Source organism: Syngnathus floridae, chromosome 6, assembly GCF_059516105.1.
Source record: "Syngnathus floridae isolate MCC-2025c chromosome 6, RoL_Sflo_1.0, whole genome shotgun sequence".
NCBI classification, from domain to species: domain Eukaryota; kingdom Metazoa; phylum Chordata; class Actinopteri; order Syngnathiformes; family Syngnathidae; genus Syngnathus; species Syngnathus floridae.
This window is the reverse complement of record NC_142418.1, coordinates 9,090,678-9,115,477: the sequence shown is the minus strand read 5'-3', so window position 1 is coordinate 9,115,477 and position 24,800 is coordinate 9,090,678. Positions and strand designations below refer to the sequence as shown.

Below are 24,800 nucleotides of genomic sequence, written 5' to 3'. Positions count from 1 at the left end.
TGTCCATCCATTATCTGAACCGCTTGTCCCCACGGGAGGTCATGAGAAGTCACACAGGTAGGTGTTGGAGCTTATTTTATGCTGCTACTTTGATCATCTACATGAAACTTCTCAGCAATACAAAATAAGTAAGATGCATAATAAATCTGGACAGAAAAGACAATAAATGTTTTATTGTTATACAAAGTACAGTGTAATTAACAGTTGCTCATGCTATTGACTTCAGATGTGTTTAATGTTTAATTCCAGTGACTGCTCTTGGTATACACTACAGTCAAGTAGAAAATGTACAATGTGTGTCTTGGACATTCAGAGTGGCACATTATACAAACAGTAATTGTAGCTAATGCTGGTATGCATCGGTGAGCATCTCCACAATGAGTCTTACACATTTGTGTATTTGTGTGTATGTCAACCCACTTTTGACATTTCATGTACACCAGGAATGCAAATAATCTTGGCTGCTGAAAAGTAAATAGACTGGTCCAAGGCAACAGAGCATTCATATACTTATATATACTATACTTAATTGCATACAGTATAACAGTGACGCACTGATGTCATAAGTCATATTTCCTTAAGGCCCCGTTTAAAAATAAACAAAGCTTAAGTTTTTGTTCTTTTAAATATGTACAGTACAAATTGCACTTGATGTTTAATAAACCAACCTAGAAAGCATGGTGTCAAACCACAATAAAGCTGTTTCTGGCATCCTTCTAAATTAGTAGTTCCTCGCTTGGATAGGGGTTAATTATTGAGACATTTGAGAACCACTTCTGTGAATTTATATTAGCCCCAGCCTTGGTGTTCCAACATGGAACAAAATTATTGGAGACTGGCACTGCGATGGATTACTTCCACAGTTTGCTAGCAGTGTTCAGACACACTTGATCCCACTCCAGACTTGGATTTACTCAAAGAGATGGCGATGAAAAGAGAGAAGCGGGGGAGGTTTTTAATTTTGTGAATTTCAATGAGGAAGCGTTAAAGCTGCTGCCTAGCATCGCAATACAAAGAGAACTTTGTCACAGAGACACAAGGCAGGAGGAGGATCTCCTCTGCGCTCCATCAAGGACCCTTCATTCAAAAAGCTGAGAACAAAGAGAAGCGGATGAACAGCCTCAACAGTGTTTCAGTAACAACACACAAATCCCCTTAAAGTGTCAGAAATGAGGGTCCCAGAGAAGTCTATTTCTCTCCACCCAGATGTAATCCACACTAATGTATGCCATAGGGCCAATAATTTCACCTTAGAAGTCAAGTGTGAATTCTAAGAGATCTCAGAAATGTTGCAAAATGCAGTTGAGGACTCTAATGCAAGTTGATAAATTAGCAAACTACTGCTGTAAGCAGAACCGTGGATGACATCACAGCATTTTTATTGAAAACAATTCTGTCACTAACCATGTCATCATTATTTTTCTCCATAAAATCACTTCTAGCGACCATTTGGTAATACGATGGTTCACATAGCCAATTTTGGTGCAGCTGCCCAATTCAGCCTGTGATCGACTAGAGAAGAATGTAGTCAACTTTTTCCCCCCAATCTGTTGCGTGTGCTAATACAAGCATTGCTTGTCTCTCAGCATTCACACACTTCTGGACTCAAGAGGTACAGGTACAAACAGTACAAATACAAGAGTACCTTTGAGTTGCAGTAAGAAAACATCGTACCCCGGGATACAATGACTTTTTTTTCTGAGCGTGTAAGATGCATGATCAGTGTGACAAATAGTCCCGTGGCGTAAAAAGATGCAGCATTCATAATAACGTGTCATAGAATCACATTCATTGAGAACCTAACTCAAGATGAAGGTGCCAAAATGTGAACGATTTACGAAATAATGTGAAAGGCCCATCGCCGACAAAGATGCAGACTTCTATTGCTTCTTTTTTTTTGTAAAGCCAAAAGAGTGGTCAACTCTCTCACAAATGGACAAGGATCACAGCAGAATGACAGACAGTCCAATTCCATTCCAGTGCAATTCACTGATTGGTGCACAGGGAGGCATCGTTCACACCATAATATTATCGAGCACATATCCAGTGTTGGGGGAAACACAAACAAAAAGAGTACAGTAATAAGATGGCTAAAAGAGCACAGCACCATCAGCCAGGACTGAGTCCATTCCACTTCGACAGCCAGATGACACAATTTACACAAACGAAAACAAACACCGACAATGGAAGAGCAGGCAACAGATGAAGGCTCGGGGTGTAAGTAGTGTCTCGGTGTTTGTGTGTGTGTGTATGTGTGCGTGTGTGTTTCTTAAAGTCACCGCCGACTGGTGTAATCCTGCATTTCCAAGGCTAGTGGCAGCAGAGGTTATCGACAACCAGAGTGACATCAACACCGTACATCTCCAGCAGCTCCACCAGGAAGCAGCGATCGCCCTGGGGATCCAGCCCCATGGCTCTCACATGCTCCGCCGTTAAGGTGGGATCAGCACTACCCGCAACCTCGGAAAGGATCTGGAAGATGCGGTTATTAAGCTCCATGAAGAATCTGGAAGAGGAACAAAGGTTCATGGTTATAAAAAATGCATCAAGGAGATAGTGGTACAAGTTATAGGTGACATTAATGGTGGAGAAAAAAATGATTTATCTTGGTGTCATTTTTCAGATAACTGGATACACTTTTTATGTCCATTTTGCATTCTTCAGGTAAACATTTCAAGCACTTACACAATAAAAAGATCTTCCTCATTTGACGTACAGTCTCCATCCACTTCTTGAGAATACAGCAACAATTGCCTGGAAAAATCATTTGGTTGTGAAATCCTCTACGTACTTTCAATACATGCAATTCATAATTACACTGAAACTCGTGTATAAAAAATTAAAAAAAGCACCATAATATTGATTCAGCAATTGTCAATGCATCTTTAATTATTTCAGTGTATCAAATAATGTATAACTAAATCAAATTAAAAGCATCCCTATCGTGTTGCTCAGCATTACATTACACAATGTCGCATACCTCTGTTCACTCAGTTTCCTGTATCTCTCTTTATCTGCAGCATTCAATCGCAGCAAGGGTAGTAAATGGCTCCTGTGTGTTTTCACATTTTGGTTATCAATGTACAGATCGTGCAAATCCTTCTTGTCTTCAAAAATCTTCTCGGTGGTGCCTAAAAGCATAGGTGAACATGTTTTTAATACCTATTTCTGATTAAATTTACCATACATACACGTTTTGGTGCACTTATTATCTGTCAAGGTGCACTCACAGGCCACATATGACATCTCTGTTTCCAGTGCAGGGATGTCAGCTACGTTGATGTAAAAGAAAGGTCGTAATTCAGGCACAGACACTCCAATTCCAGGTAAAGAGACATTGGCCAGGCTGCAACAGCAGTAAACTGAGACAGAAAGAGGATCCCATTAACCATCTGTCACCATTTATCATGTCATTCCTTATCCAATCAGGTGCCCATAAGCAATGTGATGACACCAGTTGACAAATGCCAAAGGAAGACATAACTCAGTCAAGCATTTTAAGTTCCAGCCGCCACACCTCTATAGCAGACCACACCGACAGGTGGTGGGGAGAAGATGAGGAGCCGCTTCCGAAGCAGTGCAAACTTCCACAAAACCATTATGTGCTCCCCGAAAAACTGGACAAACTGGGACATGCAGCCTGCCGGGTGAGTGATCTGCACAAAGTCAACGATGTTTCAAGATGCTGCAGAGGATTAACACAGACTTGCACTGTTGGATGCAATTATGAATACCTTCATTTCTGGATGCATACAGCGGTTGATGGTGGTCACACTCCAGGTAGGGCAAGCAGTGACTAGGCCGTTTACTGTCGGTGGAAGGATGGCCTTCTTGTCTTCATAGAAGGCCTCCAGGGGGGAATAGCGGTATGGATTCTTTAACTGGAGTCTATAAAGTGATTGCAACGTGAGATGATGACTCCAGCTTGATGTAATGCCACGGAAACAAAGCCAGTTTTGTTATACAGTATATACTGGTCTTCATTTCATGATTGTTTCGGGGATGAGGATCCTCACTGGACACTACATTAGGTACATGCTATGTTCATTATCATGGTTTTGACTGCAATGGTGTCTGAAAGGTGTTCTTAATACGCCTCGTGGAAGTTAAGTTAAACATTGAAATACACAAAAAGTCTACACAAGGCAGGATTTTGTAAAAAATGAGACCAAGGTAAATAATTTCCCACCATTATTGTGACCTGCACAACACATTAGGAAAGGGAGGTTATTGTGCACACTGTCTAATAACACTGACGTGGCTGTGTTCAGAATTTACCAATCACATTCAAAAACATTTTAAATAATGGTTCCAGAAGGCTTTCCTGACTTTTCTTTTTTCAACACACAGTATCTTACCTGACTTGGTTCTCCAGGAAGTGCATATAGCGGTACAGCAGCGTGTAGGAAGGCGACAGAATTCCTACAGACTTCATCCGGGCTCCCCGTTCCAATTCGTTGTCCACAGGCATATTAGCAAAGCAGGCCAGCCCAAAGTAAGAGCCTTTGCGGAAATATCTACCAAGGACACACAAGGATCAGGAGTGAGCGTGGAAATATAAGTGCAATGATAACACTTTGTGGGGAAAAAAGGGCGGGTGGTAGTACATACACAAAGTCATTCGTAATCCTATGTGAACCGCTGGCCATTGCCTTGAATTCAACTCCATCCAGGTTAATGTCATGAGGTAAGCACCACTCGATCATGTTCCCTGCCATGGACATACAATACACACGATTAGATGTGTCGTCATGTTCACTAACAGTACTATACTTTCATCATGAACACTTCCTCTTATTCAATCATTTCTAGTGGTAGGAAGAGGTCAGGCCTGGCGGGAAAGCAGTGACTCAGCTAATGAAATAGACTCCGTGAAGAGCTGGGCTGGGAAGTGACAACATTACAAACAAAGCAAGCACAAGCTCAATAACTCACTGAGACTTGCATCTTATTAATAGCATGGCTATAATATCGATATATGGCGATTGGGTATTATCATCATACGATTAACAAAACTGACATAATAGTGATATTGATATATCGTCCCACCAAGACTGCTCATCCATGTGCTCTCACCCGCACTGCATGCAGGCATTCATGCGTTTCATCTTAGTATATTATGATGACTGCCCAAACGTTTTCCTCCAAGGGCTGCATATAGAAAAATCTAAAGATGAAAAGGCCTCTTTGATGCACTCTGATTATTTTTTTAAACATTCTAAAATAATCTATCATTTTAACTGCAGATATGAAGGACAAACCGTTTTGGGCTTTTCAGGGTTGATTATTACTAGTCAAAGAGGCTGATGACTTGTATTTGGAATAGTCATTCATACAAATTTGGGTAAATATTGGGGATCAAAACCACCTTATTGTTTGATGAACACATTGGCCTACTATGTTACTGTATTTCAATGTAGGTCATTGTAGTGGTATTTACAAAGTTTGACAGCAACTGTTTTAGAGGATTATAATGCTGAGTCTTCCTTACCTGACCGTGTATTAAAGGTGACGACAAACACAGCCACGATGTGATCTTTTTCCTCCCACTGATCTCTCACTGTCACATCCGGGAAGGGAGGAACCGGCTGACCCTGCATATGGCTTGGACGCTTTTCCCGGCCCATCGGGCTTCTCTCCCGGCCGTCAACAACAGCTGTCGGGCAGCTGATGACGGTGCAATTGTCGTTCCTTCTGCCAATCTCTGTCACCTGGAGACACACTGGAGTCGAAGTTTTTTTCCGCGACGTCACATCTCCCTTTTCCTTGGGCGCCGCAGGTAGCGACGGAGCCGCCTGGTTCGGATCGGACGACGGTGGGATCTCTTCCCAGTCCAGGAGCGGGGCTCGGTCCGACTGCTCCACCATGGTGCCGCTGCCGTCGACGGCTGGCAGGCCGAGAAGAGAATATTCACTTATTGGTCGTCCACGCGAATCGACGAGCCTAGAACTGCGTCATGGTTGCCCCTGGCTTGCAGTGTTGTTTTCTTTTCATTTGGGAGCTTGTCACATCAGCGATGGGGCGGAAGATCCGCCTGCTCTCTCTCTCTCTCTCTCTCGCTCTCTCTCTCTCTCTCTCTCTCTCTCTCTCTCTCTCTCTCTCTCTCGCTCTCTCGCTCTCTCGCTTGCTCTCTCTCTCTCTCTTTCGCTCGCTCTGTTTTGTTGACGTAACCACTTCCGCCCACGTGCCCACATCACTGGCTCCACTTGGCCTATAGTGTGACCTAATTTGGTTCATATTTAATCCTGAATCGCTTTGTGCTTGAAAAGAACGACCCTGTTGCACACATTCATTGCAAGGCATCACTAAACATGCAATTGTCGAAAAAAAATAAATAATTGTGCATCATGAAAACCTGATTAACACAAGTTATAAAGCCTACATGGTTTTTATTATTTTTTAAATCAAAACAAACCAACCAACAAACAAAAAGGTTTGCAAACACTAAATTCGGTTTACAGATGACGTGTTCAATTAAACATTAACCCGGTGACATCATTTATTTAAACAGGAAGTAATTTACATATGAAGCGCGAAGTTCAAGCGTGGTGGTTAAGGAAAGTGGGTCGTTCGTGAGTATACGTGATAAATGTACATCAAAATTCAGGGGTTATACGACGATTTATGAACTCAATAAATAGATTAACGATCGGATTAGCAGGTAAATTCGCCCTTGAGACAAATGTTACTAATTCCGGTATTGACTATATAGCCCAAAATGTCGCATAACAAAATGTGCAAATAATAGAATAGGATGCACGCAATGTGTTTGTAAAAATGATGATCGCTCCATATAGCGATCTAAACAAATATTTTTAAAAAAACATGTTTAGTTGGTTGATAGGGAGCAAAAAGAAAGTAGTAAAAAGGAAATTAATTTAAGATAAACTATTTTTTATAAAAGGTTTTGGTCACAGAAAATGCTTACTTAACATTATTGAAAGTGAAGACAGTTTGAAATTTTGATATCTCAAGAATCATAATGTAGATCCCTATAATATGCTTAAAACACAAAGATGTTGCTAGATGTTTGACAACTGTGTTGTAAATGAAGGCCCCAGCATGGCGAATTTGTTCGATGAGATCTCCCAGCGGCTGGATTTCTCCAGTTGTGGAAAGGTCGGCAGTGACAGTGGCAGCCGCAGCAGTGGCAGTGGCAGCGACAACAACTCTGATGACTGCACATCTAGGATGCAAAGTCCCAGCAGCCCTGCGTGCAGAACACCCAGGGTGCAGCGCCACCGCAGTCGAAACAACGCCATATCTTCACCTTTGAACTGCACCAGCCCCATTCCTTACGCCACTTGGAAGAAGTTGAGGCTTTGTGATTCCCCCAGCACTCCAAAGGTAGGGGGAGTCACTCCTTCCCTCTTGTAGCATTCAATGTTGTCTATCAAAATACATTCGTAATGCCAAATTGTCATCCCTATTATGCAACACCCACCCCAGAGTCTGTTGTCCAAGTCGTCGCAGCCTTTTTCCAGCACTAAAATAAATCGACAACCCAGGACCCTGCGTTACGCCTCGGCTGTTTCAAGCCTCATCCAGGTGCCTTCAGTCAATGTGAACCCATTCACCCCCAATTCCGAGAACAGGTTCAGTGAGCAGCAGCGGCAGTGGAAAAGTTGCTGTAGGAGTGATACTGATGCAGACTATGGACACAGGTAAAGTCTGGAATTTTAATCCAGTGCGTTAAAAAATTTTTGTCCAATTATTTTTGGTCCAGTATAAAGTGGGCAACATAAATACAAAGTGTTTTAATTCCTTAACTGTTTGCATAATCTGGATGAAAACAGCTTCAATTTAAAGCGGAAATTCTGCCGCACAGTCACGTTTGTTTTATTTCAAATAGATTATGGCTCAAAAAAATGAGATAGGTGTGGATGTCTTGCCTATGGACTTGACTGCACCAGTCAAGAGAATCAAACCTGCAGCCCATCAGTCACAGGCGACCTTCTTAATCACTCGCCTAATGGCCCACATGTAACGAGACATTGATTATTCGGCTAGTTTCCTCCCGGAGGGAAAATGGCGCTTTGGAATCTGTGGTTGAACACTGTTTGTTGTGAGACACCGGTTTTCAATGCGTTAATTTAAAAAAAAAAAAAAATCCTGAGAATAATAAAAAGTATTATAATCAGATTCAACTGTTGCCATCAACCTTAATTAACTGCACAGGGAATCTTAACATTCACAATCAGCATTGTGTAAGAATTAGCCAACTGTATAATGAATACAAAAAAGTGTCAAAATAATAATCAACTTAACTGTATTTTGTCTTTTAGATTAAAACACAGCCTGACATCATCAGAGGAGGATGATGAAGCCTTCCTACCACCAAAGGTATTTTTATCTCTGACTGCACCTCCCTATCGAAAGCTGCGTCATCCTTGGCTGCCTCCTCCATTTTTTTGCTTTCCAAACTGACATGCCTCCAATTCACCTTCCGGAATTCCTTAGCGGAATCTCTGACGGAACCAAAGCTGTCAAAATGTGCACACAGGTTGTGGATTACTATACATGGTAGCACAAATGACAAATCTCCTCCTGGCTATTACCAAATTAAAGATTCAGCACGATGACGCAGGTTCTTTCTTTAAAGATGCTTTGTCCTTCTGTGTGCGTGTGCTTGTGTGTGTGTGTACACTCAGAGGCAAGCTGTCCAAGCCCTCATGTTGTCACGGTACGAAAGTGAGTTCCTGGAGCTGGAACGTATTGGCGTGGGTGAGTTTGGAACCGTTTACAAGTGTGTGAAGAGGCTGGATGGTTGCCTGTACGCCATCAAACGATCCCGACGGCCCCTCGCAGGCTCTGCAAACGAGTGAGTTGGCGGCACGGCACTGCTGAGATTTTACCTGGCTCCTGTTTGTATGCAGTGTTCCGTCTACAGAATGGTCCAGTGAAACTAACCTATTCTTTGCCCTCCACCTGTAGTAACCGTATGTTCTCACAGCACCTTTGAAAGTCGTATTTTATTTGAAGGGGAAGTCATACTACTCGATTAAAAGACAGAAAACATAAACCATTTTCTAATTCCTTAAGTATACTCATATATGCATATAGTATCTTAGAGACTTTACATCTGCTGGATGGATGGATGGATGGATGGATGGATGGATGGATGGATGGATGGATGGATGGATGGATGGATGGATGGATGGATGGATGGATGGATGGATGGATGGATGGATGGATGGATGGATGGATGGATGGATGGATGGATGGATGGATGGATGGATGGATGGATGGATGGATGGATGGATGGATGGATGGATGGATGTAATATGTAGTGTTCACTAAATTGTCTCACAGATGTCTAAGCTTTGATTTTCTCTTTTTACGTTTACTCGGATGATAATACATATTGCTTGAGCAGCAGAATTTGATAAAATGCGTAATACTTCATGTCCTCTTAGGCAGCTGGCTCTTAAGGAAGTGTATGCACACGCAGTTCTTGGCCACCATCCCCATGTGGTTCGCTATTATTCTGCGTGGGCCGAGGAAGACCACATGATTATTCAGAATGAATACTGTAATGGTAAGGTGTTTTTTTTACTTGATTTTAAGTTTAAAATTGTATCTGCATATGTGATTTAGCTCATGTCACACCCTTGTTTTGTTTGTGCTTGAGCTAGGTGGAAGTCTCAGTGATGTCATCAAGGCAAAGGAGATGAATGGGCAGATATTTTCTACGGAGGAGTTGAAATATTTGCTATTGCAAGTGTCTATGGGTCTGAAGTACATCCACAGTTTAGGACTTGTGCACCTGGACATCAAACCGAGTAAGGTTGAATTTTCTTACACTATCTGTATTATGTCCAATCACAAAATTAACACATTTATTAATTAAATAAACACAGGAGTTGTATAATTTGATGCTCATCCAAAATTATGCAGTTTTGGTTAACTTTTTTCCCTCTGTAAATTTCCTTTGGATCTTTAGGTAATATTTTTATCTGCCAGCGTACTGTTTCAAGCACAGCAGGTGAGGTGGAGAGTGAGGAAGAGGAGGATGAAGGAAACCACCCAGCAGGAATTGTGTACAAAATTGGTACGAATGATGATAGATGAATGACTTGTGGTACATGTCCACTACAGGAATTATGTAGGCCCATTGAGTATTTGGCCCATGGGAACTATGACACGATTTAGTTCCAGTATAATTCATACGGTCCAGAAGAACACTTTGCAAGTGCAGTAATGCTGTCAAGCTGTTCAGGAATTTAACTAAAAGTTTGCAACTTCAGGCAGAGAATGTCTTAAATATGTTATCGTGAATCATCAACAGGGGATCTGGGTCATGTGACATCAACCAGTAATCCTCAAGTTGAGGAAGGGGACAGCCGCTTTTTGGCCAAGGAGATTCTTCATGAGGTAAAATGGAGCCCATAAAAATAATCTATAGGACACATTGTAAAGCTTTATTGTTTTTTTTATGGACATCTTTATATGCACCAGGACTACACCCATCTTCCCATGGCAGACATCTTTGCTTTGGGACTTACCGTGCTGTTGGCTGCAGGGGCTCCGCCAATGCCCCAAAATGGAGACGAGTGGCATCGGCTCCGAGAGGGTAACCTTCCCATGCTTCCAAGGGAGCTATGTGCTCCTTTAAGAGACCTGCTTCTGGTACCCCTTACTTTGTAAAGTTTGGTTGAGTTTATGTTGTGGAAAAACACCTTGGACAGTCAAAACTTGACCATTTTTTTTTGCATCTTTCTTTTAGTTGATGTTGGATCCAAATCCCACCAAACGGCCCTCAGCCAAGGAGCTGTGCAAGCACAGCGTCTTAAGACAGGAGAAGACCGGAAGACTGGCGGCGCAGCTGCGGCGTGAGCTAAACGTAGAAAAGTTCAGGACAGCCATGCTTGAAAAGTAAGAAAGAAATACAAATGAGTTAAGCTTCATTCACACTGCAGTTTCAAGTTTTGATTTCCAAATGAATGCGCTTATATAATTAAAAAATATATTTATGCCTTAACATTTAAAATTACAATATCTATCATGGCCCTGTTTACATTATTGTTATGTACTTCATTTCTATGACAGAAGTAAGGTCACATTATCGAAGTGCACCATTAAATACGACCAGCAGATGTCACTTTTTATCATGGATCGCTTTTGTATTTTGATTGCATTCTTAGTTTTTTTATTATTATGCATAATCACATCAACCTGGAGATAGGTATTCTTCCAAATATGTTTCTATTTAAAGCCATCCATATTATTTAAAATATTTTAGAATGACCAAAGCATCACATTTAAACATCATGTCAGGTTCATCTTTAATGGAATGACCAAAAACAAAATTGTATCGCTGGCCATGATGTTTGCTTGCCAGCCATGATGTTTGCTTGCCAGAAGCTGAACTGTGATCAATGTTTATGGCCCAGGCTTGACGCAGTTTGATTTACTCACTCGCCTGATATGTTCTGTGTGGGAGTCCTTACAACTGCTCCATCAGATAACATCGATGCCCCCCCAACCTGAATTTAGTTATAGTTTTTATGGCTTTTTTTTTTGTCAAGGAAAAAAATTGTGGCAACCTTTTGCATTGCACAAAATCGCATGATAGGCCTTGAGTTTGACATCTGTGATTTAGTGTGTATAAATTACAGTGGCAGGCTGTGAAATTGATAAATTGATATCCGGGCCTTCAGTGGAGACTAAAACCGCCATTGATATTTTCAAAATACAACAATATAACACAACTCTGCCACGTACATTTGGAGAAGTTCAAAATCAATGTATCAAGACACAAACGTTTCAATAAAATAAAACATACCAGAGACAATGATTTCCTTTTTTAAATTGATAATAATAATAGTTATTTAATGTATGCGGATCGCTATGTTTTGCTAGGCAAACTTGGCTTGCTCTGACCAAACAAGCAGTGGATATAGGTCATGTGAGACAAATGTGAAATCTGCTTCAAAAACCGTCCCAAACAAACTTCAGCTTTGCTGCCTGAAACAATGGATCAGGTCATCTTTTATGTATGCCAACAGATAGTCTTGCTGACCCTGATGTGCCACTATTGGGACTTTTGTTAACATGTTTTTTCTTTACAGAGAGCTCCAAGAGGCACGTCAGGCCGCTCTTCCCTCCATGAGCCCTCTGCCTGACTTGAAACTTCCTGAAAATACGGGGTCACTACCAAGATCTGGGAGGAAACTTGTAGGTAGAAAGACAGCGCGGTCCATGAGCTTTGGTTGTCCAGGGTATCAAGTGTGATGGGAGGAAGCCCCATTGGAAGCTTGTCCATTGGTGTGCATGCAACCATTTTGCTAGTTCTGAAAATAAGTGATTGCAATCACTTGGCAAGTGCTAGTTAAACTTTGCTGTTTTTTAATTTTTTTTTCTGTGAATAAACATTTTAAGAATTATTTTTTTTTGCTGATTCTTCAGTTTAAATATTGAAATGAACCTGTTTCATTTGGAATGAGGATACTAAGCAGCAGTATTAGCAGAAGAAAATTCAAAGCTACAATGGGGAATTTCCCGAGTTGTTGTTCATGTTATTCTTACTGCCAAGTTGTCACCACACTGACACTTAAACTCGTTGGGTCCTTCAAAATGTTTCATGTCTATAAATCCATTTTTTAAAACTTAGGTATATGCAAGCCTGTATGTGTACGCAAACGTTTTTAACGTGAGCTGCGTTCAAATCGAAAGCATTTTTTGGACCACGTGATCAATTGACCACCTATCAAACTTCAGTGGTGATGGCATGATCACTTGCCCAGATGAGGAAACTGTTGTGGTACATCTCATAACCAGGGAAGCTTTGCTACTTTACAGGCGACCTATTGTAAGTAAAAAGATTTTACCTGTGACTCAAGTTGATTTTAAAAGTTTTGATTCAACAACGGCTAACCATCTAGCATTCGACCGACGTAGCGTTAAGATAACCTGACTAGCTTGTTTAGGAGTTAGTCACTCGCTCATCTATTGAAGGCGGTTAACGATGTACTGCTTGACAAATATTTGTTACTGTTGCTTCACTTAACTGATTTAAAACTCTGTCACGGCGTGTACCGTGTTTGACAAGCCACCTCCATCTCCCTCTTCAGGACGGTAGTATTCAACAAAGTGATGGATGATCTGACAAAGTTGGCCAGCGAGCAAAACGCCACTTTGGTGGTGTTGAGCTTCCTCCAGGCGGACTGCATTGACGTGCAGTATAACAAGGCAGTTTGCTCTTTGGAGAACGAGCTAACAAAAACTTGGAGCAGTTGCGAAGAAGATGATGGAGTCATTGAAAGTGACGGATACTTGCCCATATCCAACGCGGATCTCATCGCAGGCATGGAGCCTGGAGTGGAGCACTACTGGCCTGGTGAGTGAACTCCATGTACTCAAGTAGTACCGATAGTGTAGCTATGTTAAAAAAAATAATTCTAGGACTGGTGACTCAAATGATATGTCAAACATAAACTATAAGTTTAACCCCTCATCGTGGACCAGACAATCTTGCCAGGGTTGTGGTAGGAAAGCACATTTATGACTTCCTGTCAGGTGGTGAAGCTGAAGCAAGAGACCTGCAGGAGATTGCAGCCAGACTGAGAGAAATTGCTGCCCAATTTCAGCAGAATGTTGTGGACCAGGCTGCTCAAAACCTGCGCAGGAATGTCCTCTCCTCACCCAGTGAGGTGAGTCTTCTCTCAATTACGACACTCACCATAAACTCATTTGCTGCTTGACTGTGGTTTTGCAGCAGTGGCTGGACCTCCTAAAAAGTGAAGTTCAGAGGGCCATGACGGTGATGGTTGGGTTGGAGCAGATGCCCCAGGAGAGGGCCATCTTGGCCCTCGGCCTCACCCTGATGAAGCAAGTGTGTGTACACAGCCCACAATTGCTTCGAGATCTCTTCAACACCGCGCTGCAGTATGTCAGTCTTCCAAGGGCAAGGTGACTTCAAGTGGGAAGGATGAGAAAGAATAAATGTGAAGTGTTTGCAGGGGAAAAAAAAAAAGAAACGTTAAGCCACTTTTCAAAAATGACTGTTAAAGTATTGTTTTTGACCGTTAGTCTTATTTTGTAAACAGGAATGACACGTGCTTTTGTGAGTTCTATTTTTGTTAAATGTTCATGTAAAATGAAAACAAAATAGGGCATGGTATGCACTCAATTACCTCTACTTTGTTAAATGTTCAAATAAATGGTCAAAAACATTGTCCTTTTCTTTATTTTCAAGTAGTGTGCTGTAAGGATTCAAGGTACAAAGTTTGATGGAATCTTAATGGACATTCTCTTTTTATGTTTGACTTTTCTGCTTTGGTCACCACTCAATGTTCACCCAAAAGGGAAACTTTCTGCAGTTTACATCACAGTGACACCAAACCTGTATTGAATAAAAATGCATAAATAAAAGACAGCAGCTTGGAAAACAGAATATTGAAGTGGATTTTCATGTGGCAAGGTTAACTGAACAGCAGCAAGTCTGCTAAATTAAGAATTTTTCATGTGTTTATTTTTAAAAAGACTTAACGTTCTTATGTGCTGGAGCTTTTTCAATGATCGATGTAAGCATCGACTAAAGCATCTTACGAGTATGACTGAGCATCCATACTCATTTAAAAATACTACACATAACAGTGACGGTAGTGGTACAAATCATTAGGACAATTTAATAAGTGTAGAGGGAATCACATGGCACACAAAATGATGAATAAGGAGAAAAAACAGAAACCAAAACCATGATTGTTTTAAACATCAGGGGAAGTGGAGCCATAGACCACGGATGGCAAACGCATCTTTAGTCTATTCAATTAATTGATTCCTACCACATCTTTTCATGTGTGATCTAATCCCCTGAGAAGGAAACACGTCTATTCTACTTCCTCCTATAGTTTATGACACCATACGCCATCACAGCAGTGAGGAGCACCAAGGCAGCTCCACCATACAGCAGAACCTGAAGGTCTGATGTTGGATCTGCCGGCACTGGGGGCTCTTCTGCAGCGGCCTGCGCGGGGGTCTCTGGTACTGGGGTTGCAGCTGGTGGGACATCGAGCTCGCTCGGGGCCTCTGGTTCATGCTGGGGAAGCACACTTACAGGCTCCAGTTGTGGTTCAGACGGGGCTTCGGGCTCTGCGGTCTGGCCCTGCTTAGCCGGAGATGGGGGCGCAGCCTCTGCAGGCACAGGAGCAGTAGGGCTTTCTGGTGCAGGTGCTGGTTCTACTATAGGAGCAGGTAAGGGTGCCACAGGTTGCGGTTCAGGTGGAGGAGGAGCAGCAACTTCTGAGGCTGGAGGAGGAAGCTCTGGTTCTAAAGAGATAAGGGAAGGTTCTGTAGACAAGCTTAAAGGTGTTTCTATGACTACAGGCTCGTCCAGTGAAATCAGGGAGGCAGGTTCCTCCAAGGTCACGGGAGCAACAGGAATCTGGCTCCTAATTTCCTCTCTGAGCTGGGCCAGCTCACTCTCTGTACCCAAGACACTCATCATGCTCTCCTCGATCGCACCGCTTTCACCTCCTTCCTCCAGCAGCTCGGCTTCCTCGCGCTCCACATGGACAATGTCGGAGTTGGAAGAATTGTTTTCGCTGCGCTCTTCGGCCAAGGCTACGCCCTCGTTGCTGTCCAGGCTCTTGATATCTTCGGGGTCCATCGCGCACACCTGCGCCCACGACTCGTGGCCGGCCAGCGACACGGGTAAGCTCTCCGCCTGCCAGGAGCTGTGCCCGCTGCTGCTGTCTGCTGCACACAGCAGAGACGACTGCGGGCTCAGCCGGTCGGGCGCTTGCTCCCCCGACAGGATGTAGATGTCGTTGCTGTCTTCGGCGATGGCAACACCTCGTTCGTCTTCTGAACTAAGGCCAAATATTTCCCCCTGTGGAGGACAGAGAGTAGAGAGTTTATATTGTGGACAGTAGCAAACTAGAATACATGCGCTTACCCCTAAACAAGTCTACTTGGGATCAGCAGCAAACTGTAAAGTACATTTTTATGTACTCGAAGCAAAAGGGGAAGCAATTTCAGATGCACACTTTGGGCAAAAGGCGGACTATGGTGCATTCTGGGTTGGTCACGTCAGTCACAACGGACAACCTTGCATCACAGAGTGAGACTTGAACTCACACTGCCTGCTCAATGGTCAGGCAAGTGAACCGTTAAACCATATCAATGACACTCTCACAAACCAATGTGTCATTTTTCATTCATTACACCCATCAATATTGTCAAGGATTCAGACATTCACGGGCTGGACACTTCATAAGGTACACCGATAACCCACCTTGACAAAAAACACAATTTCATTTAATGGAAAGAGAGGTATGAATTTCTCAATACAGTATGTTTATCGTGCAAAACCCCACTGAATCATCCTGTAAGCGCCCTTTTCGCAAAGATGAAAAATGAGGGAAAAAATATACATGCAAAAACAGCAATTCTTCAATGTCACCGGCTGTTTATGTATACATCTTCCAATTGCAGCTCAATTGTATCTTTTTAGTGTGCCTTATTGATTTAATAGTTTCATATATGAATGTGCTTTTAATTTGTGCTAAGCTAAAAAGTGCTGTCATTCACCTGCAGCACTGTGTTTTTGTTTCTTAGCTTTGTGTGCTACCTCGCGCAATAAAGCAACCGGCCACTACAAGCATGAATGCCTGTGCTGCGTCATCCTGTGTTACATAACCAAACATATCATATGATCTAATGCGACAACTGAATGACACCAGTTCGTCTGCCTAAGCCAAAAACCGTGAACGCAATGTCATCAAATAAAACTTTATTACAATGAATTTACATTTGATAACAAATTATTATAAAGGTCACAAACTTGCCCTAAGTTATTCATTTGCATGACATACTTTCTGCCTACTGGGAATACCTTCAAAACAGAGTGACTCATTTAGGACAGTTTGAAGATAAGATTGACAATTAAAAATCATTGATCAATAATTAATAAATGGCTTGGTTATTTATTCTTTTTTCCCCCCCACAACAACAACAGCTGCACCATTCAGGAATGAGATTAAAATTTAATAGCCACAACCGTTATCCAACATTGGCTTTTGCTGTAAGCTGATTTGCATGAGAGAGTGCTTTAGAAAAAAAGAAAAAAAAATCCACCATCAGGATACATCATCCATCGTCATCAACTAATCTGGAGGGGACAGGGCTGTCATGTGGTGTTAAGTCCATTGGAAAAAAGAAAATCCATACTGGAATTTGTATTGCATTCGGCTTTCGTGCGGGTTCAAAAATGCATCAGGGGAGAGTAGGAGTAATTAAAAATGGTGAAAGAAAATTAAACCTGGAATAGATAAATATCAATTATGTACATGCTTTTTTTTTCCTAAAGGAAAATTTGGAGTTGAAGGTTGACCAATGACTAGCATGTCGACCTAAGACATTCCAGTGCTCAGTAGTGGCTATGAGCAGCAAAGGGATGTTGTCAGAGCAATCTGATTGGGGGCTTAATAATTGTCCTAAATCAATACTTTTTAACTTTACAAAGTTATACTGAGCAATTAAACTGGTTAAAATAGACCAGAATATACGGAAGTGTGCTGATACTTGACCCACGATTTACGCAATAATGAACAATTAGATGAGGAACCCAGAAAACAAGCAACTTCACTAAATCCATTTCAATATCAACATCTGTCATTCTTGTCATTCTTCCACCACATCATTCTCCACCCATTCCTCCTTCATTTCCTATCTCAGCAGGTTACACAATATTGTGAGTCGTTTATAAACGTCACAACATCTGGGAGACATTTGTGATGGATATGAGTGGAGTTAAGTCCTGCAAAATGGTGAACAGGGCAGTCACCAGTCTGTGTTAGCCTAACACCTTACTGACAAGTACAGAAAAGAAGTGCTGCATTCACTTAACTACTGAAACCGGATACAGGATGTTGCTCACAACAATGCAAATCGGCATGAGCCCAAAATCATGAAAGGCCATTCACAGATCAAATGTAACACTAATACATGAAATTTAAAAGGCACCTTTACCTCACAAGTGAAGGTCAGCTGAAGCAAAGAGTTACACAGAAGCCAACATGAGGAAAAAAAACCCCACCTCAGTCGAGGGACATTTCTGTGATACTACACTATTCAGCCATAAAATAACATCAGTCCCCATTTTGGAACTCACATTACCACCAGTTTCATTCCTAAACCCATTGATAAGATTGTATGGACCTGATCACTAATATATTCCATGGGCGTAATAATCATTTTAATTATTGCATTGAATAGAGGATACGTAGAGGAGAAAAAAACGCATTACAAGTGGGCCATTTTAATCCCTTCTGATGATGCTTCCACAGGGTTGTGAGAGCTATTTTTATTTTAGAGCAGCCAGTCAGGCACTCTGCTCTATTCCAGATTCGTGTCAAAGTCAACGCATGATGATGCACATATTTCACACATGAGCTGGCTCTTACATAACATAGGGAGGGTACAATCGCACGGTGCAGGCCGGGGAGGAACGTGCCGTGACAAGGGCTGAGTCAAACCCATTACATACAGATTCTTGTCCTGGCAACACTTGGTTCCAAAAAGCAGTTGGGCGAAATGTGAGCCACGAAATAGCCGATGTGCAGTTTCTACTGCAAGCGTTGAGACCAACATAGCGGACAAAGTACAAGCTAGCTGGACGACCTTTAAGGTCACGAGTCTCTTCATAAACATTTCGCAAATATGTGCTCGCCCCTCTTGCGTGCCCCTGGCTATGTCCTGTTTATTGGGGGCTACTGGTTTTGTTCTGGTCAAATGAAGCGTACGCCACATTCAGGTCATAATAATCGGCATTGTATTCGGAAATGTGTAACAAACGACTCCGTCCTAACCATTCAATCGCCTGCACAAAGATCGTATAAGGGCAGATTTGCTTTTCCTTTAATGTACCATAAAAAATATGCCCAATTTGTGTGAAATACAAAACTGTGAACTCTAGCGTGCGATTTATTAAATTCAATAAAGTCCATTTTTCACTATGGAAAATGACACTTTGAAAGAAAAAAAAAACGTGTGTAGTGCTTAAGTGGTAAATGCCGTTATTAACTCTTAAAGATGGAAGGCTACAATTTTGCTATATAAACTATAAAAGTCAGTCATTCTCCAAATCTTTTAGTACCTAACATTTTAATCTCTGTATTCAGAAGTACCAACGGAATAATGACAAAGGCAGAAAATACTACCCGAGCTCCAAAGATTTATGCTACTACAGGAGCTATAATAGAATAACGCAATGAGAAAGTACATCCTACCTGAGTGCAAAGTCTGCAAAGTGCCAAGGACAAGCTCGACGTTACTCTTGCTGCCACCAAGCTACTTTCCCTCCCCTTCCAATGATCAAGCCTGTACACAGGCAGCTGCCTCCTTTCTCTTCACCCCTCCGTTGCTGAGCCTGCCCCAGCACATCATCTGTTCATCCCTTGTGACATAACGCTGGGGCAAGAATGTAGCCTTGTACAGAACGAGCACACTGTGTTCCTATTCGGTTGCGTTAAAAAAAATATAGATATATATGTAGGAATATGGACTAAAGCCGTGGTTAATATGTCAAATCTCATGACGCAATATATACGTCAGCATGACTTTGTTCATATGGATGATTTGTGACGCAATGTTTTAGTGAACTATGATGGATTATTAGAAAGTCACTGATATCACAAAGGCCGGTGTTCCTATTGCGACACTACAGTAGTTGAAGAAATTGTGAAGCAATTTCTCTGTGTATTAAAATGACTTGCAGGATATTCAGATCTTTATTAATTGTAGAGTGCCTGTGGAAACACCTTTTTTCCCCTAAATCCTGTAACAGTGTAACTACCGAGAGACATTACAACTCATGACAGAGCTACAAACGGCAGAATGTTGTAAACTATTGCGCAGGTAAATATTTGCACATCTTCTCCGCTCGGAGCAAATCAATCAGAACATTAACTCAAGAGTAGCACAAGATTGTAGGTCATAAACTTATATTCCTATGTATGTACAATAGTACTTAAGTATACTTGTGTACTAGAATTCCCATTTTTATTTTTGACTCTGGTTAAACAGTTGAACCTGAAAAATGTGAAACTGGATCTATGAAAGTGGCTCACTGACGCCCTCCTCTGTTCATTTAAAATGTTAGAAATAGCTGAACAGGGACCGTCTTGGAAATGGAGGATTTCCACCTGACACCGGCAATACCCTTTTTTGCGTTAATATATATAATTATAAATTCTGATTGATATTCTTCACTCTATTGTCTGGGATAACTTGACCTTGCAGTGAGGCATTTTGTCTTTTTTTTTTGTATTAATGAATGCAAGGATATTTACTGACCCGTACGGGTGCTATTTTAAAAAACATAAACACTAATTTGAAGCTCAGAATGCTGTGTGTAGAAATGTATCGCACTTACGTATCCCCCTTGCTGGCTGATGTATTCTCCCTGAGCCTCCTCCAAGAAGCGCACTCCGAGATGAAGCAGGGTTGAAACATTGTGCTCTTCTTCACTTTGCAAAGCCTGAAGCAGCACCAAAGGCACAAGAACCTGGGATACAAAGAGGAAGTAGTAAATCAGCAACAAGGAAGGCGAAACAGTAGCTGAGCAGAAGGAGAGAGGATGTACAAAAATAAGTAGGAGCAAGTGAAATAGAGGAAGTTAAATGGTCGAGAGATATAGGGGAAGTGGAGAAAGTTGTAATAAGGGAGAGCAGTACAGGAGGAAGGAAAAGAGGAAATAACGGCTGGCTTAAAACCGCCAAGAAAGGGTTAAAACAAAGAAAAAGAATATACATTGACACTACATCAGCAAGAAATGGTGTAAACCCCAAAATAATGTGGTTCACTTTCATTTTCAAAAAAATAAAAAGGTGTTTGATGGAATTAAAGCTCACCTTGCTCCATCCTCCCTGTGTGTGTGTTAACAGGTCCAGTGTTGTATCTCGGAATCTCTCAAACTCGAGAGGCCTTAAACACAGACATGGAGTCATGAAATATAAAATGGATTTCTTTTAATCCAGATTTCAGACACACATTAGGTCATTGTGATTTTATTGTACTGCACCAGTGTAAATGTTAATGTGTGCATCATTCACATAAATGAATATTATTGATAAAACTGGCTGGACTGTGAAGTAAATTGAGTTTTCCCAGGTGATGGGAATGTCTGCCTGAAAACTGTCTGACATGTACTATTTTGGTTGAGCAATTTCTTAAGACATTCAAAAATATATTTAACTAAATTCATGTGCAGTTTTAGGTACATTACAGTTAAAAGGGATAAAATTAATAAATTAATCAATGAATTCAATAGTATGTTATTAAGAATTTGGTTGATCAAGTGCACTACTGGGCTATAGAGGCAGTCCGACATTTATTGATTAGTGACGGTCAATTTTCCCCAAAGCTAAATGCCCATTTGAAACAACAACTACTCGATTTGACTTTTAAATAAAATGAAATGTCCTTGTCCTACAAATGTTAAACAGTGCTTTTACAAGTTGCCATAGTAACAAACCGACCCTGCGAGAAGTGCGTGGACAGCTCCTCTCAGTTGAGCGTCCAGCTCTCCAACTAGACGATCTCCGAGCTCAGCGAGACAGTCTTCAATTGATGTCTCAGGGTTGACTGGACTGAACACCAAGGACGTGCGACGGTCAAACCCTGTGCTGGAAAAGGCTGAGAATTCAAAAAGAAGTCAGGTTTGCAAACAAGCCAAGAAAGCAACAGGTTGAGTGACTATTTGTGTCAGTCAGTGAGTGACTTACAAGCCTCAATTTCATCTTCAAGTCGTCTCAGCTCTTCTTCTACCTGCTCTTTAACAATGCTGGCGCTCCTGCTTTCTGAGTCTGTTGAAAATAAAAATTGAAACACGCAACATATTGTTAGCCAAATAGGCAACTTTTAACTTGCTTTCACCAAATCAAGCAAAGTAGCCACAAAGTAGCAAACTGCTTCGTGTAGAGTTTGCCGGGGAACTGCGCCACCTTGTGGCTACTCTCTCCCGGTCATGTAATACACCGTTAAAAAACGACTACCTGGAGATTTGAATAATGCTCAACATTTTAAGATACTATCATAACTGCAGGCTCAGTGAGCACTTAAATCAGACAGGCGTAAGCACAAAAAAATGGAATGGTACAGGTTTTTAATAAAGACTCTCAAACACTTGACTCAGGAATAGATTACTTTTGGTTCCATTATTTATTAGGCCCTAAGAGGGGACACTTTCTAAATCCAATCAAACGGGAGAAATGGGGCTTTACAAGTCCCTCTACAGTTCCTGAAAATAGGGGTGTTTTACTAATAATAGAGAAATCTGTGTCGAGCAGCACTACTTTTTGGACGGTGAAATTAGTGCGTAAACATTCTAAATGCTACAGCCACTGTTTTCCAGCCTTAGGTTTCACAACATTAAGACATTCTCTTTTCAACACGTGGCTGAAAACTGTGTCCACATATTGCATACAGACACGACACGCATGCCGAGCTCACGCCCTGAGTGAAATATTTATAAGGTTCAGTCTACACAGCTGAGGGCATGATGAATCACGCAAGGTACACAAAACAACTGACTCAACATCGACCTGGCGAGGAGCACAATCTTTCAATGTAGAAATCACAGATAAAAGACACGCATTCCATAAAGTAGATTTTTTTTTTTGCATTATTCATCTGCCTTTCTGTAGAAAAAGGCAGCTTGACCGTTGGCAACAGCAAAATTAAACTGAGGGAATACAACCAGTTTTCAAAAGGCGGCCTCTGTCCACACATTGTCCCTATCTGTGGCTTGGACACGACTACCCAGAGAATCACTGCTGTTTTTTTTGCTGTCGGCTTGGTGCTGTTTCAGCATTCAATCATGCAGTTACAAGGCCAGCTATTCAGCTTGGCTCCATTAATGTGTGAGTGATCCTGCGGTGATTACACATGACAAGCTGTCAGAAATTGGACCGGGTCATGCGGAAAACAGGGATCAGACATTCATCAGCTCGGCCACGCCTATACCAAGCAAACACACGACATCAGCGGAGACGGGAAATACAGAAAATTCACTTTTGTACATAACTTGCAGATGTTTGCTTTTATGTAACACAATGTTACTTTCATTTTACTTTCTAATCCTGCTTCTCTCCATTTATAGAACCTAAACATAATTTAGGAGTATGATGTCATTTTAGTGATCAGCAAGGACACTGTAGTAAATTCAGTTTTGAGAGTATGTGGTGTTCATCATCCATTTGTTATGCTAACAATGTTTTAATTTAGCTCACAGGACGTAACCACATTCCATATTTGATACATATGTAATCAATCATAGCCAAAAGTTTTGCTTACTGTGCAAATTTTGTGCAGCACTAACTTTACCACATCAGCATTTTATAAGAATATTTCAATCACTACTGTATTATATTATGAAAAACTAAAATAAATATATTCTAAGTAGGATAACAGATGTTTACAAAAAGTCAAGCATTAAGAACTCTGACAATGTATGAATTTTAAAAACTCATGCTGGAAATGTATTGTGGTCCACATTAACCTGTTGATGCTCACTCCTTTTCCAAGTGTGTTGTATATCATTTCGAGTGCACTGTATTTTTCTTTTGAACATTTAGACCCCCGTACAAATTGGCGTTAATCGTGTACTATAAAGGGAATGAATAGTGTGCACATTTTGACAAATGAGTAATAAGGACAAATGATAAATAAAAGCAGGTATCACCCCTGCCAATGCCATATTAGATTGATATCGGCGTTGGCCAATACTCTAGGCTGCAATTTTGGCACATTATTGTTAGCAGAATAGCTATACTGGGACACTTTGCTTGTTTTTGCTCACCTCCAACTGCAATGAGTGCAGAGTGCCGTCGACCTGCGGGCAGCCGTCCCAGGTAGGTGAGCACTATGTACTTGGTTTCATAATGGAAATTTTTAGGCACAGTAGCGGCGATTGGGGGAGAAGGAGGGGGGGAGTATGAGGTAGCCATGGATGAAAAGTTGTGTCACACTCCTGGGCACATATGTTGCTGCAGGACGCTCCACCTGAATTGAGAAAGAGGCAGAGTTTTGGAGGTAGCACAAGTATGATTAGAAACACCCATTCACATCATACTAAATGGAAACCAGTATTTAAATGTGTGTATTTAGTCCTAAAACAACGCTTAAGTGTATATGTATGACACTGTGTCTCACAGCAGGAATAAGTAAATATATTTTGGCATTTATAATGCCACCTGCCCATGTGTCATAGAGCACTGTTGGGATGACTGAGAATTTGGAATATGCATAAATGCTAATTATAGTCAAAGTACAGCCAAACTATATTAAGATGACAGACAGTGGTTATGAATATTTTCAATGGCAAATCAGACACGTGTTTTTAATGGTGGGGAAAGTAGATGCTTAGTTCGACGGGTCATCTTCAAACCACCACGCACACAGCCACAAAAAATAATACGTTTCGATAGCGCAGCGTTACATGTTTTCGATTGCTATTTCTGCAACGTCAACCCTGACTTTGAGTGAAATGAAGCCCAATGAAGGACACACCTACCGTCCTTGAATAAAGGCAGCCAGATACTGACAAACGAGAGGCCGAAGGGGAACTATGCAACACTCGTGCAGTATATCCTTGCACGAAAGGGAGCCCTTACCGTCAGAAAGGCAGTGTGCGTTAAGAACAATCAAGCTAGCAAAAGTGGAATACCAGTAGTTCTTGTTCAGCCTTCATACAAAAACTATGCGTGAATTTCTTTTTTAACGTACAATCACAAGATTCATGGGAAGTATTATTTTAATTATTCACTCGTATTTGTTTATTATATTTGGAAAAAACA

At 41.4% G+C, this 24,800-nt stretch overlaps 4 protein-coding genes across 7 annotated transcripts; 2 read left to right on the top strand and 2 right to left on the bottom strand.

Moving 5' to 3' along the window:
* Window positions 1-158: 158 nt before the first annotated feature.
* dennd11 (DENN domain containing 11) lies at window positions 159-6,066 on the bottom strand. Its single transcript, XM_088377880.1, has 9 exons — window positions 5,492-6,066; window positions 4,612-4,711; window positions 4,359-4,517; window positions 3,735-3,888; window positions 3,518-3,656; window positions 3,231-3,362; window positions 2,981-3,131; window positions 2,686-2,754; window positions 159-2,506 (listed from the first exon to the last, which is right to left on the bottom strand). The coding sequence occupies exons 1-9, from the start codon at window positions 5,865-5,867 to the stop codon at window positions 2,311-2,313; spliced, it is 1,476 nt and encodes a 491-aa protein (XP_088234006.1). The 5' UTR covers window positions 5,868-6,066; the 3' UTR covers window positions 159-2,310.
* wee2 (WEE2 oocyte meiosis inhibiting kinase) lies at window positions 5,590-12,386 on the top strand. 3 transcript variants are annotated; one of them, XM_088377877.1, is made up of 12 exons: window positions 5,590-6,661; window positions 7,055-7,347; window positions 7,450-7,664; window positions 8,286-8,343; window positions 8,652-8,821; window positions 9,417-9,538; window positions 9,636-9,782; window positions 9,944-10,051; window positions 10,289-10,374; window positions 10,459-10,573; window positions 10,727-10,875; window positions 12,072-12,220. In XM_088377877.1, exons 1-11 carry the CDS (start codon window positions 6,625-6,627, stop codon window positions 10,834-10,836), a joined length of 1,461 nt encoding a protein of 486 aa, XP_088234003.1. In that variant the 5' UTR covers window positions 5,590-6,624; the 3' UTR covers window positions 10,837-10,875; window positions 12,072-12,220. The 3 variants fall into 3 exon arrangements, with proteins under 3 accessions (XP_088234003.1, XP_088234000.1, XP_088234001.1); XM_088377874.1 differs by having other exon boundaries at window positions 5,591-6,661; window positions 10,459-10,629; window positions 12,072-12,386; XM_088377875.1 differs by having other exon boundaries at window positions 6,501-6,572; window positions 10,459-10,629; window positions 12,072-12,386.
* A 273-nt stretch (window positions 12,387-12,659) lies between these two features.
* Window positions 12,660-14,395, top strand: bida (BH3 interacting domain death agonist). The gene is made up of 4 exons (XM_088377883.1): window positions 12,660-12,811; window positions 13,074-13,339; window positions 13,519-13,652; window positions 13,718-14,395. Exons 2-4 carry the CDS (start codon window positions 13,096-13,098, stop codon window positions 13,913-13,915), a joined length of 576 nt encoding a protein of 191 aa, XP_088234009.1. The 5' UTR covers window positions 12,660-12,811; window positions 13,074-13,095; the 3' UTR covers window positions 13,916-14,395.
* On the bottom strand, window positions 14,173-24,670 carry bcl2l13 (BCL2 like 13). Of its 2 annotated transcripts, none has more exons than XM_088377878.1 (7): window positions 24,518-24,670; window positions 23,804-24,006; window positions 21,729-21,809; window positions 21,483-21,639; window positions 20,856-20,928; window positions 20,378-20,509; window positions 14,173-15,832 (listed from the first exon to the last, which is right to left on the bottom strand). In XM_088377878.1, exons 2-7 carry the CDS (start codon window positions 23,949-23,951, stop codon window positions 14,837-14,839), a joined length of 1,587 nt encoding a protein of 528 aa, XP_088234004.1. In that variant the 5' UTR covers window positions 23,952-24,006; window positions 24,518-24,670; the 3' UTR covers window positions 14,173-14,836. The 2 variants fall into 2 exon arrangements, with proteins under 2 accessions (XP_088234004.1, XP_088234005.1); XM_088377879.1 differs by having other exon boundaries at window positions 24,514-24,641.
* Between the last annotated feature and the right edge of the window lie 130 nt (window positions 24,671-24,800).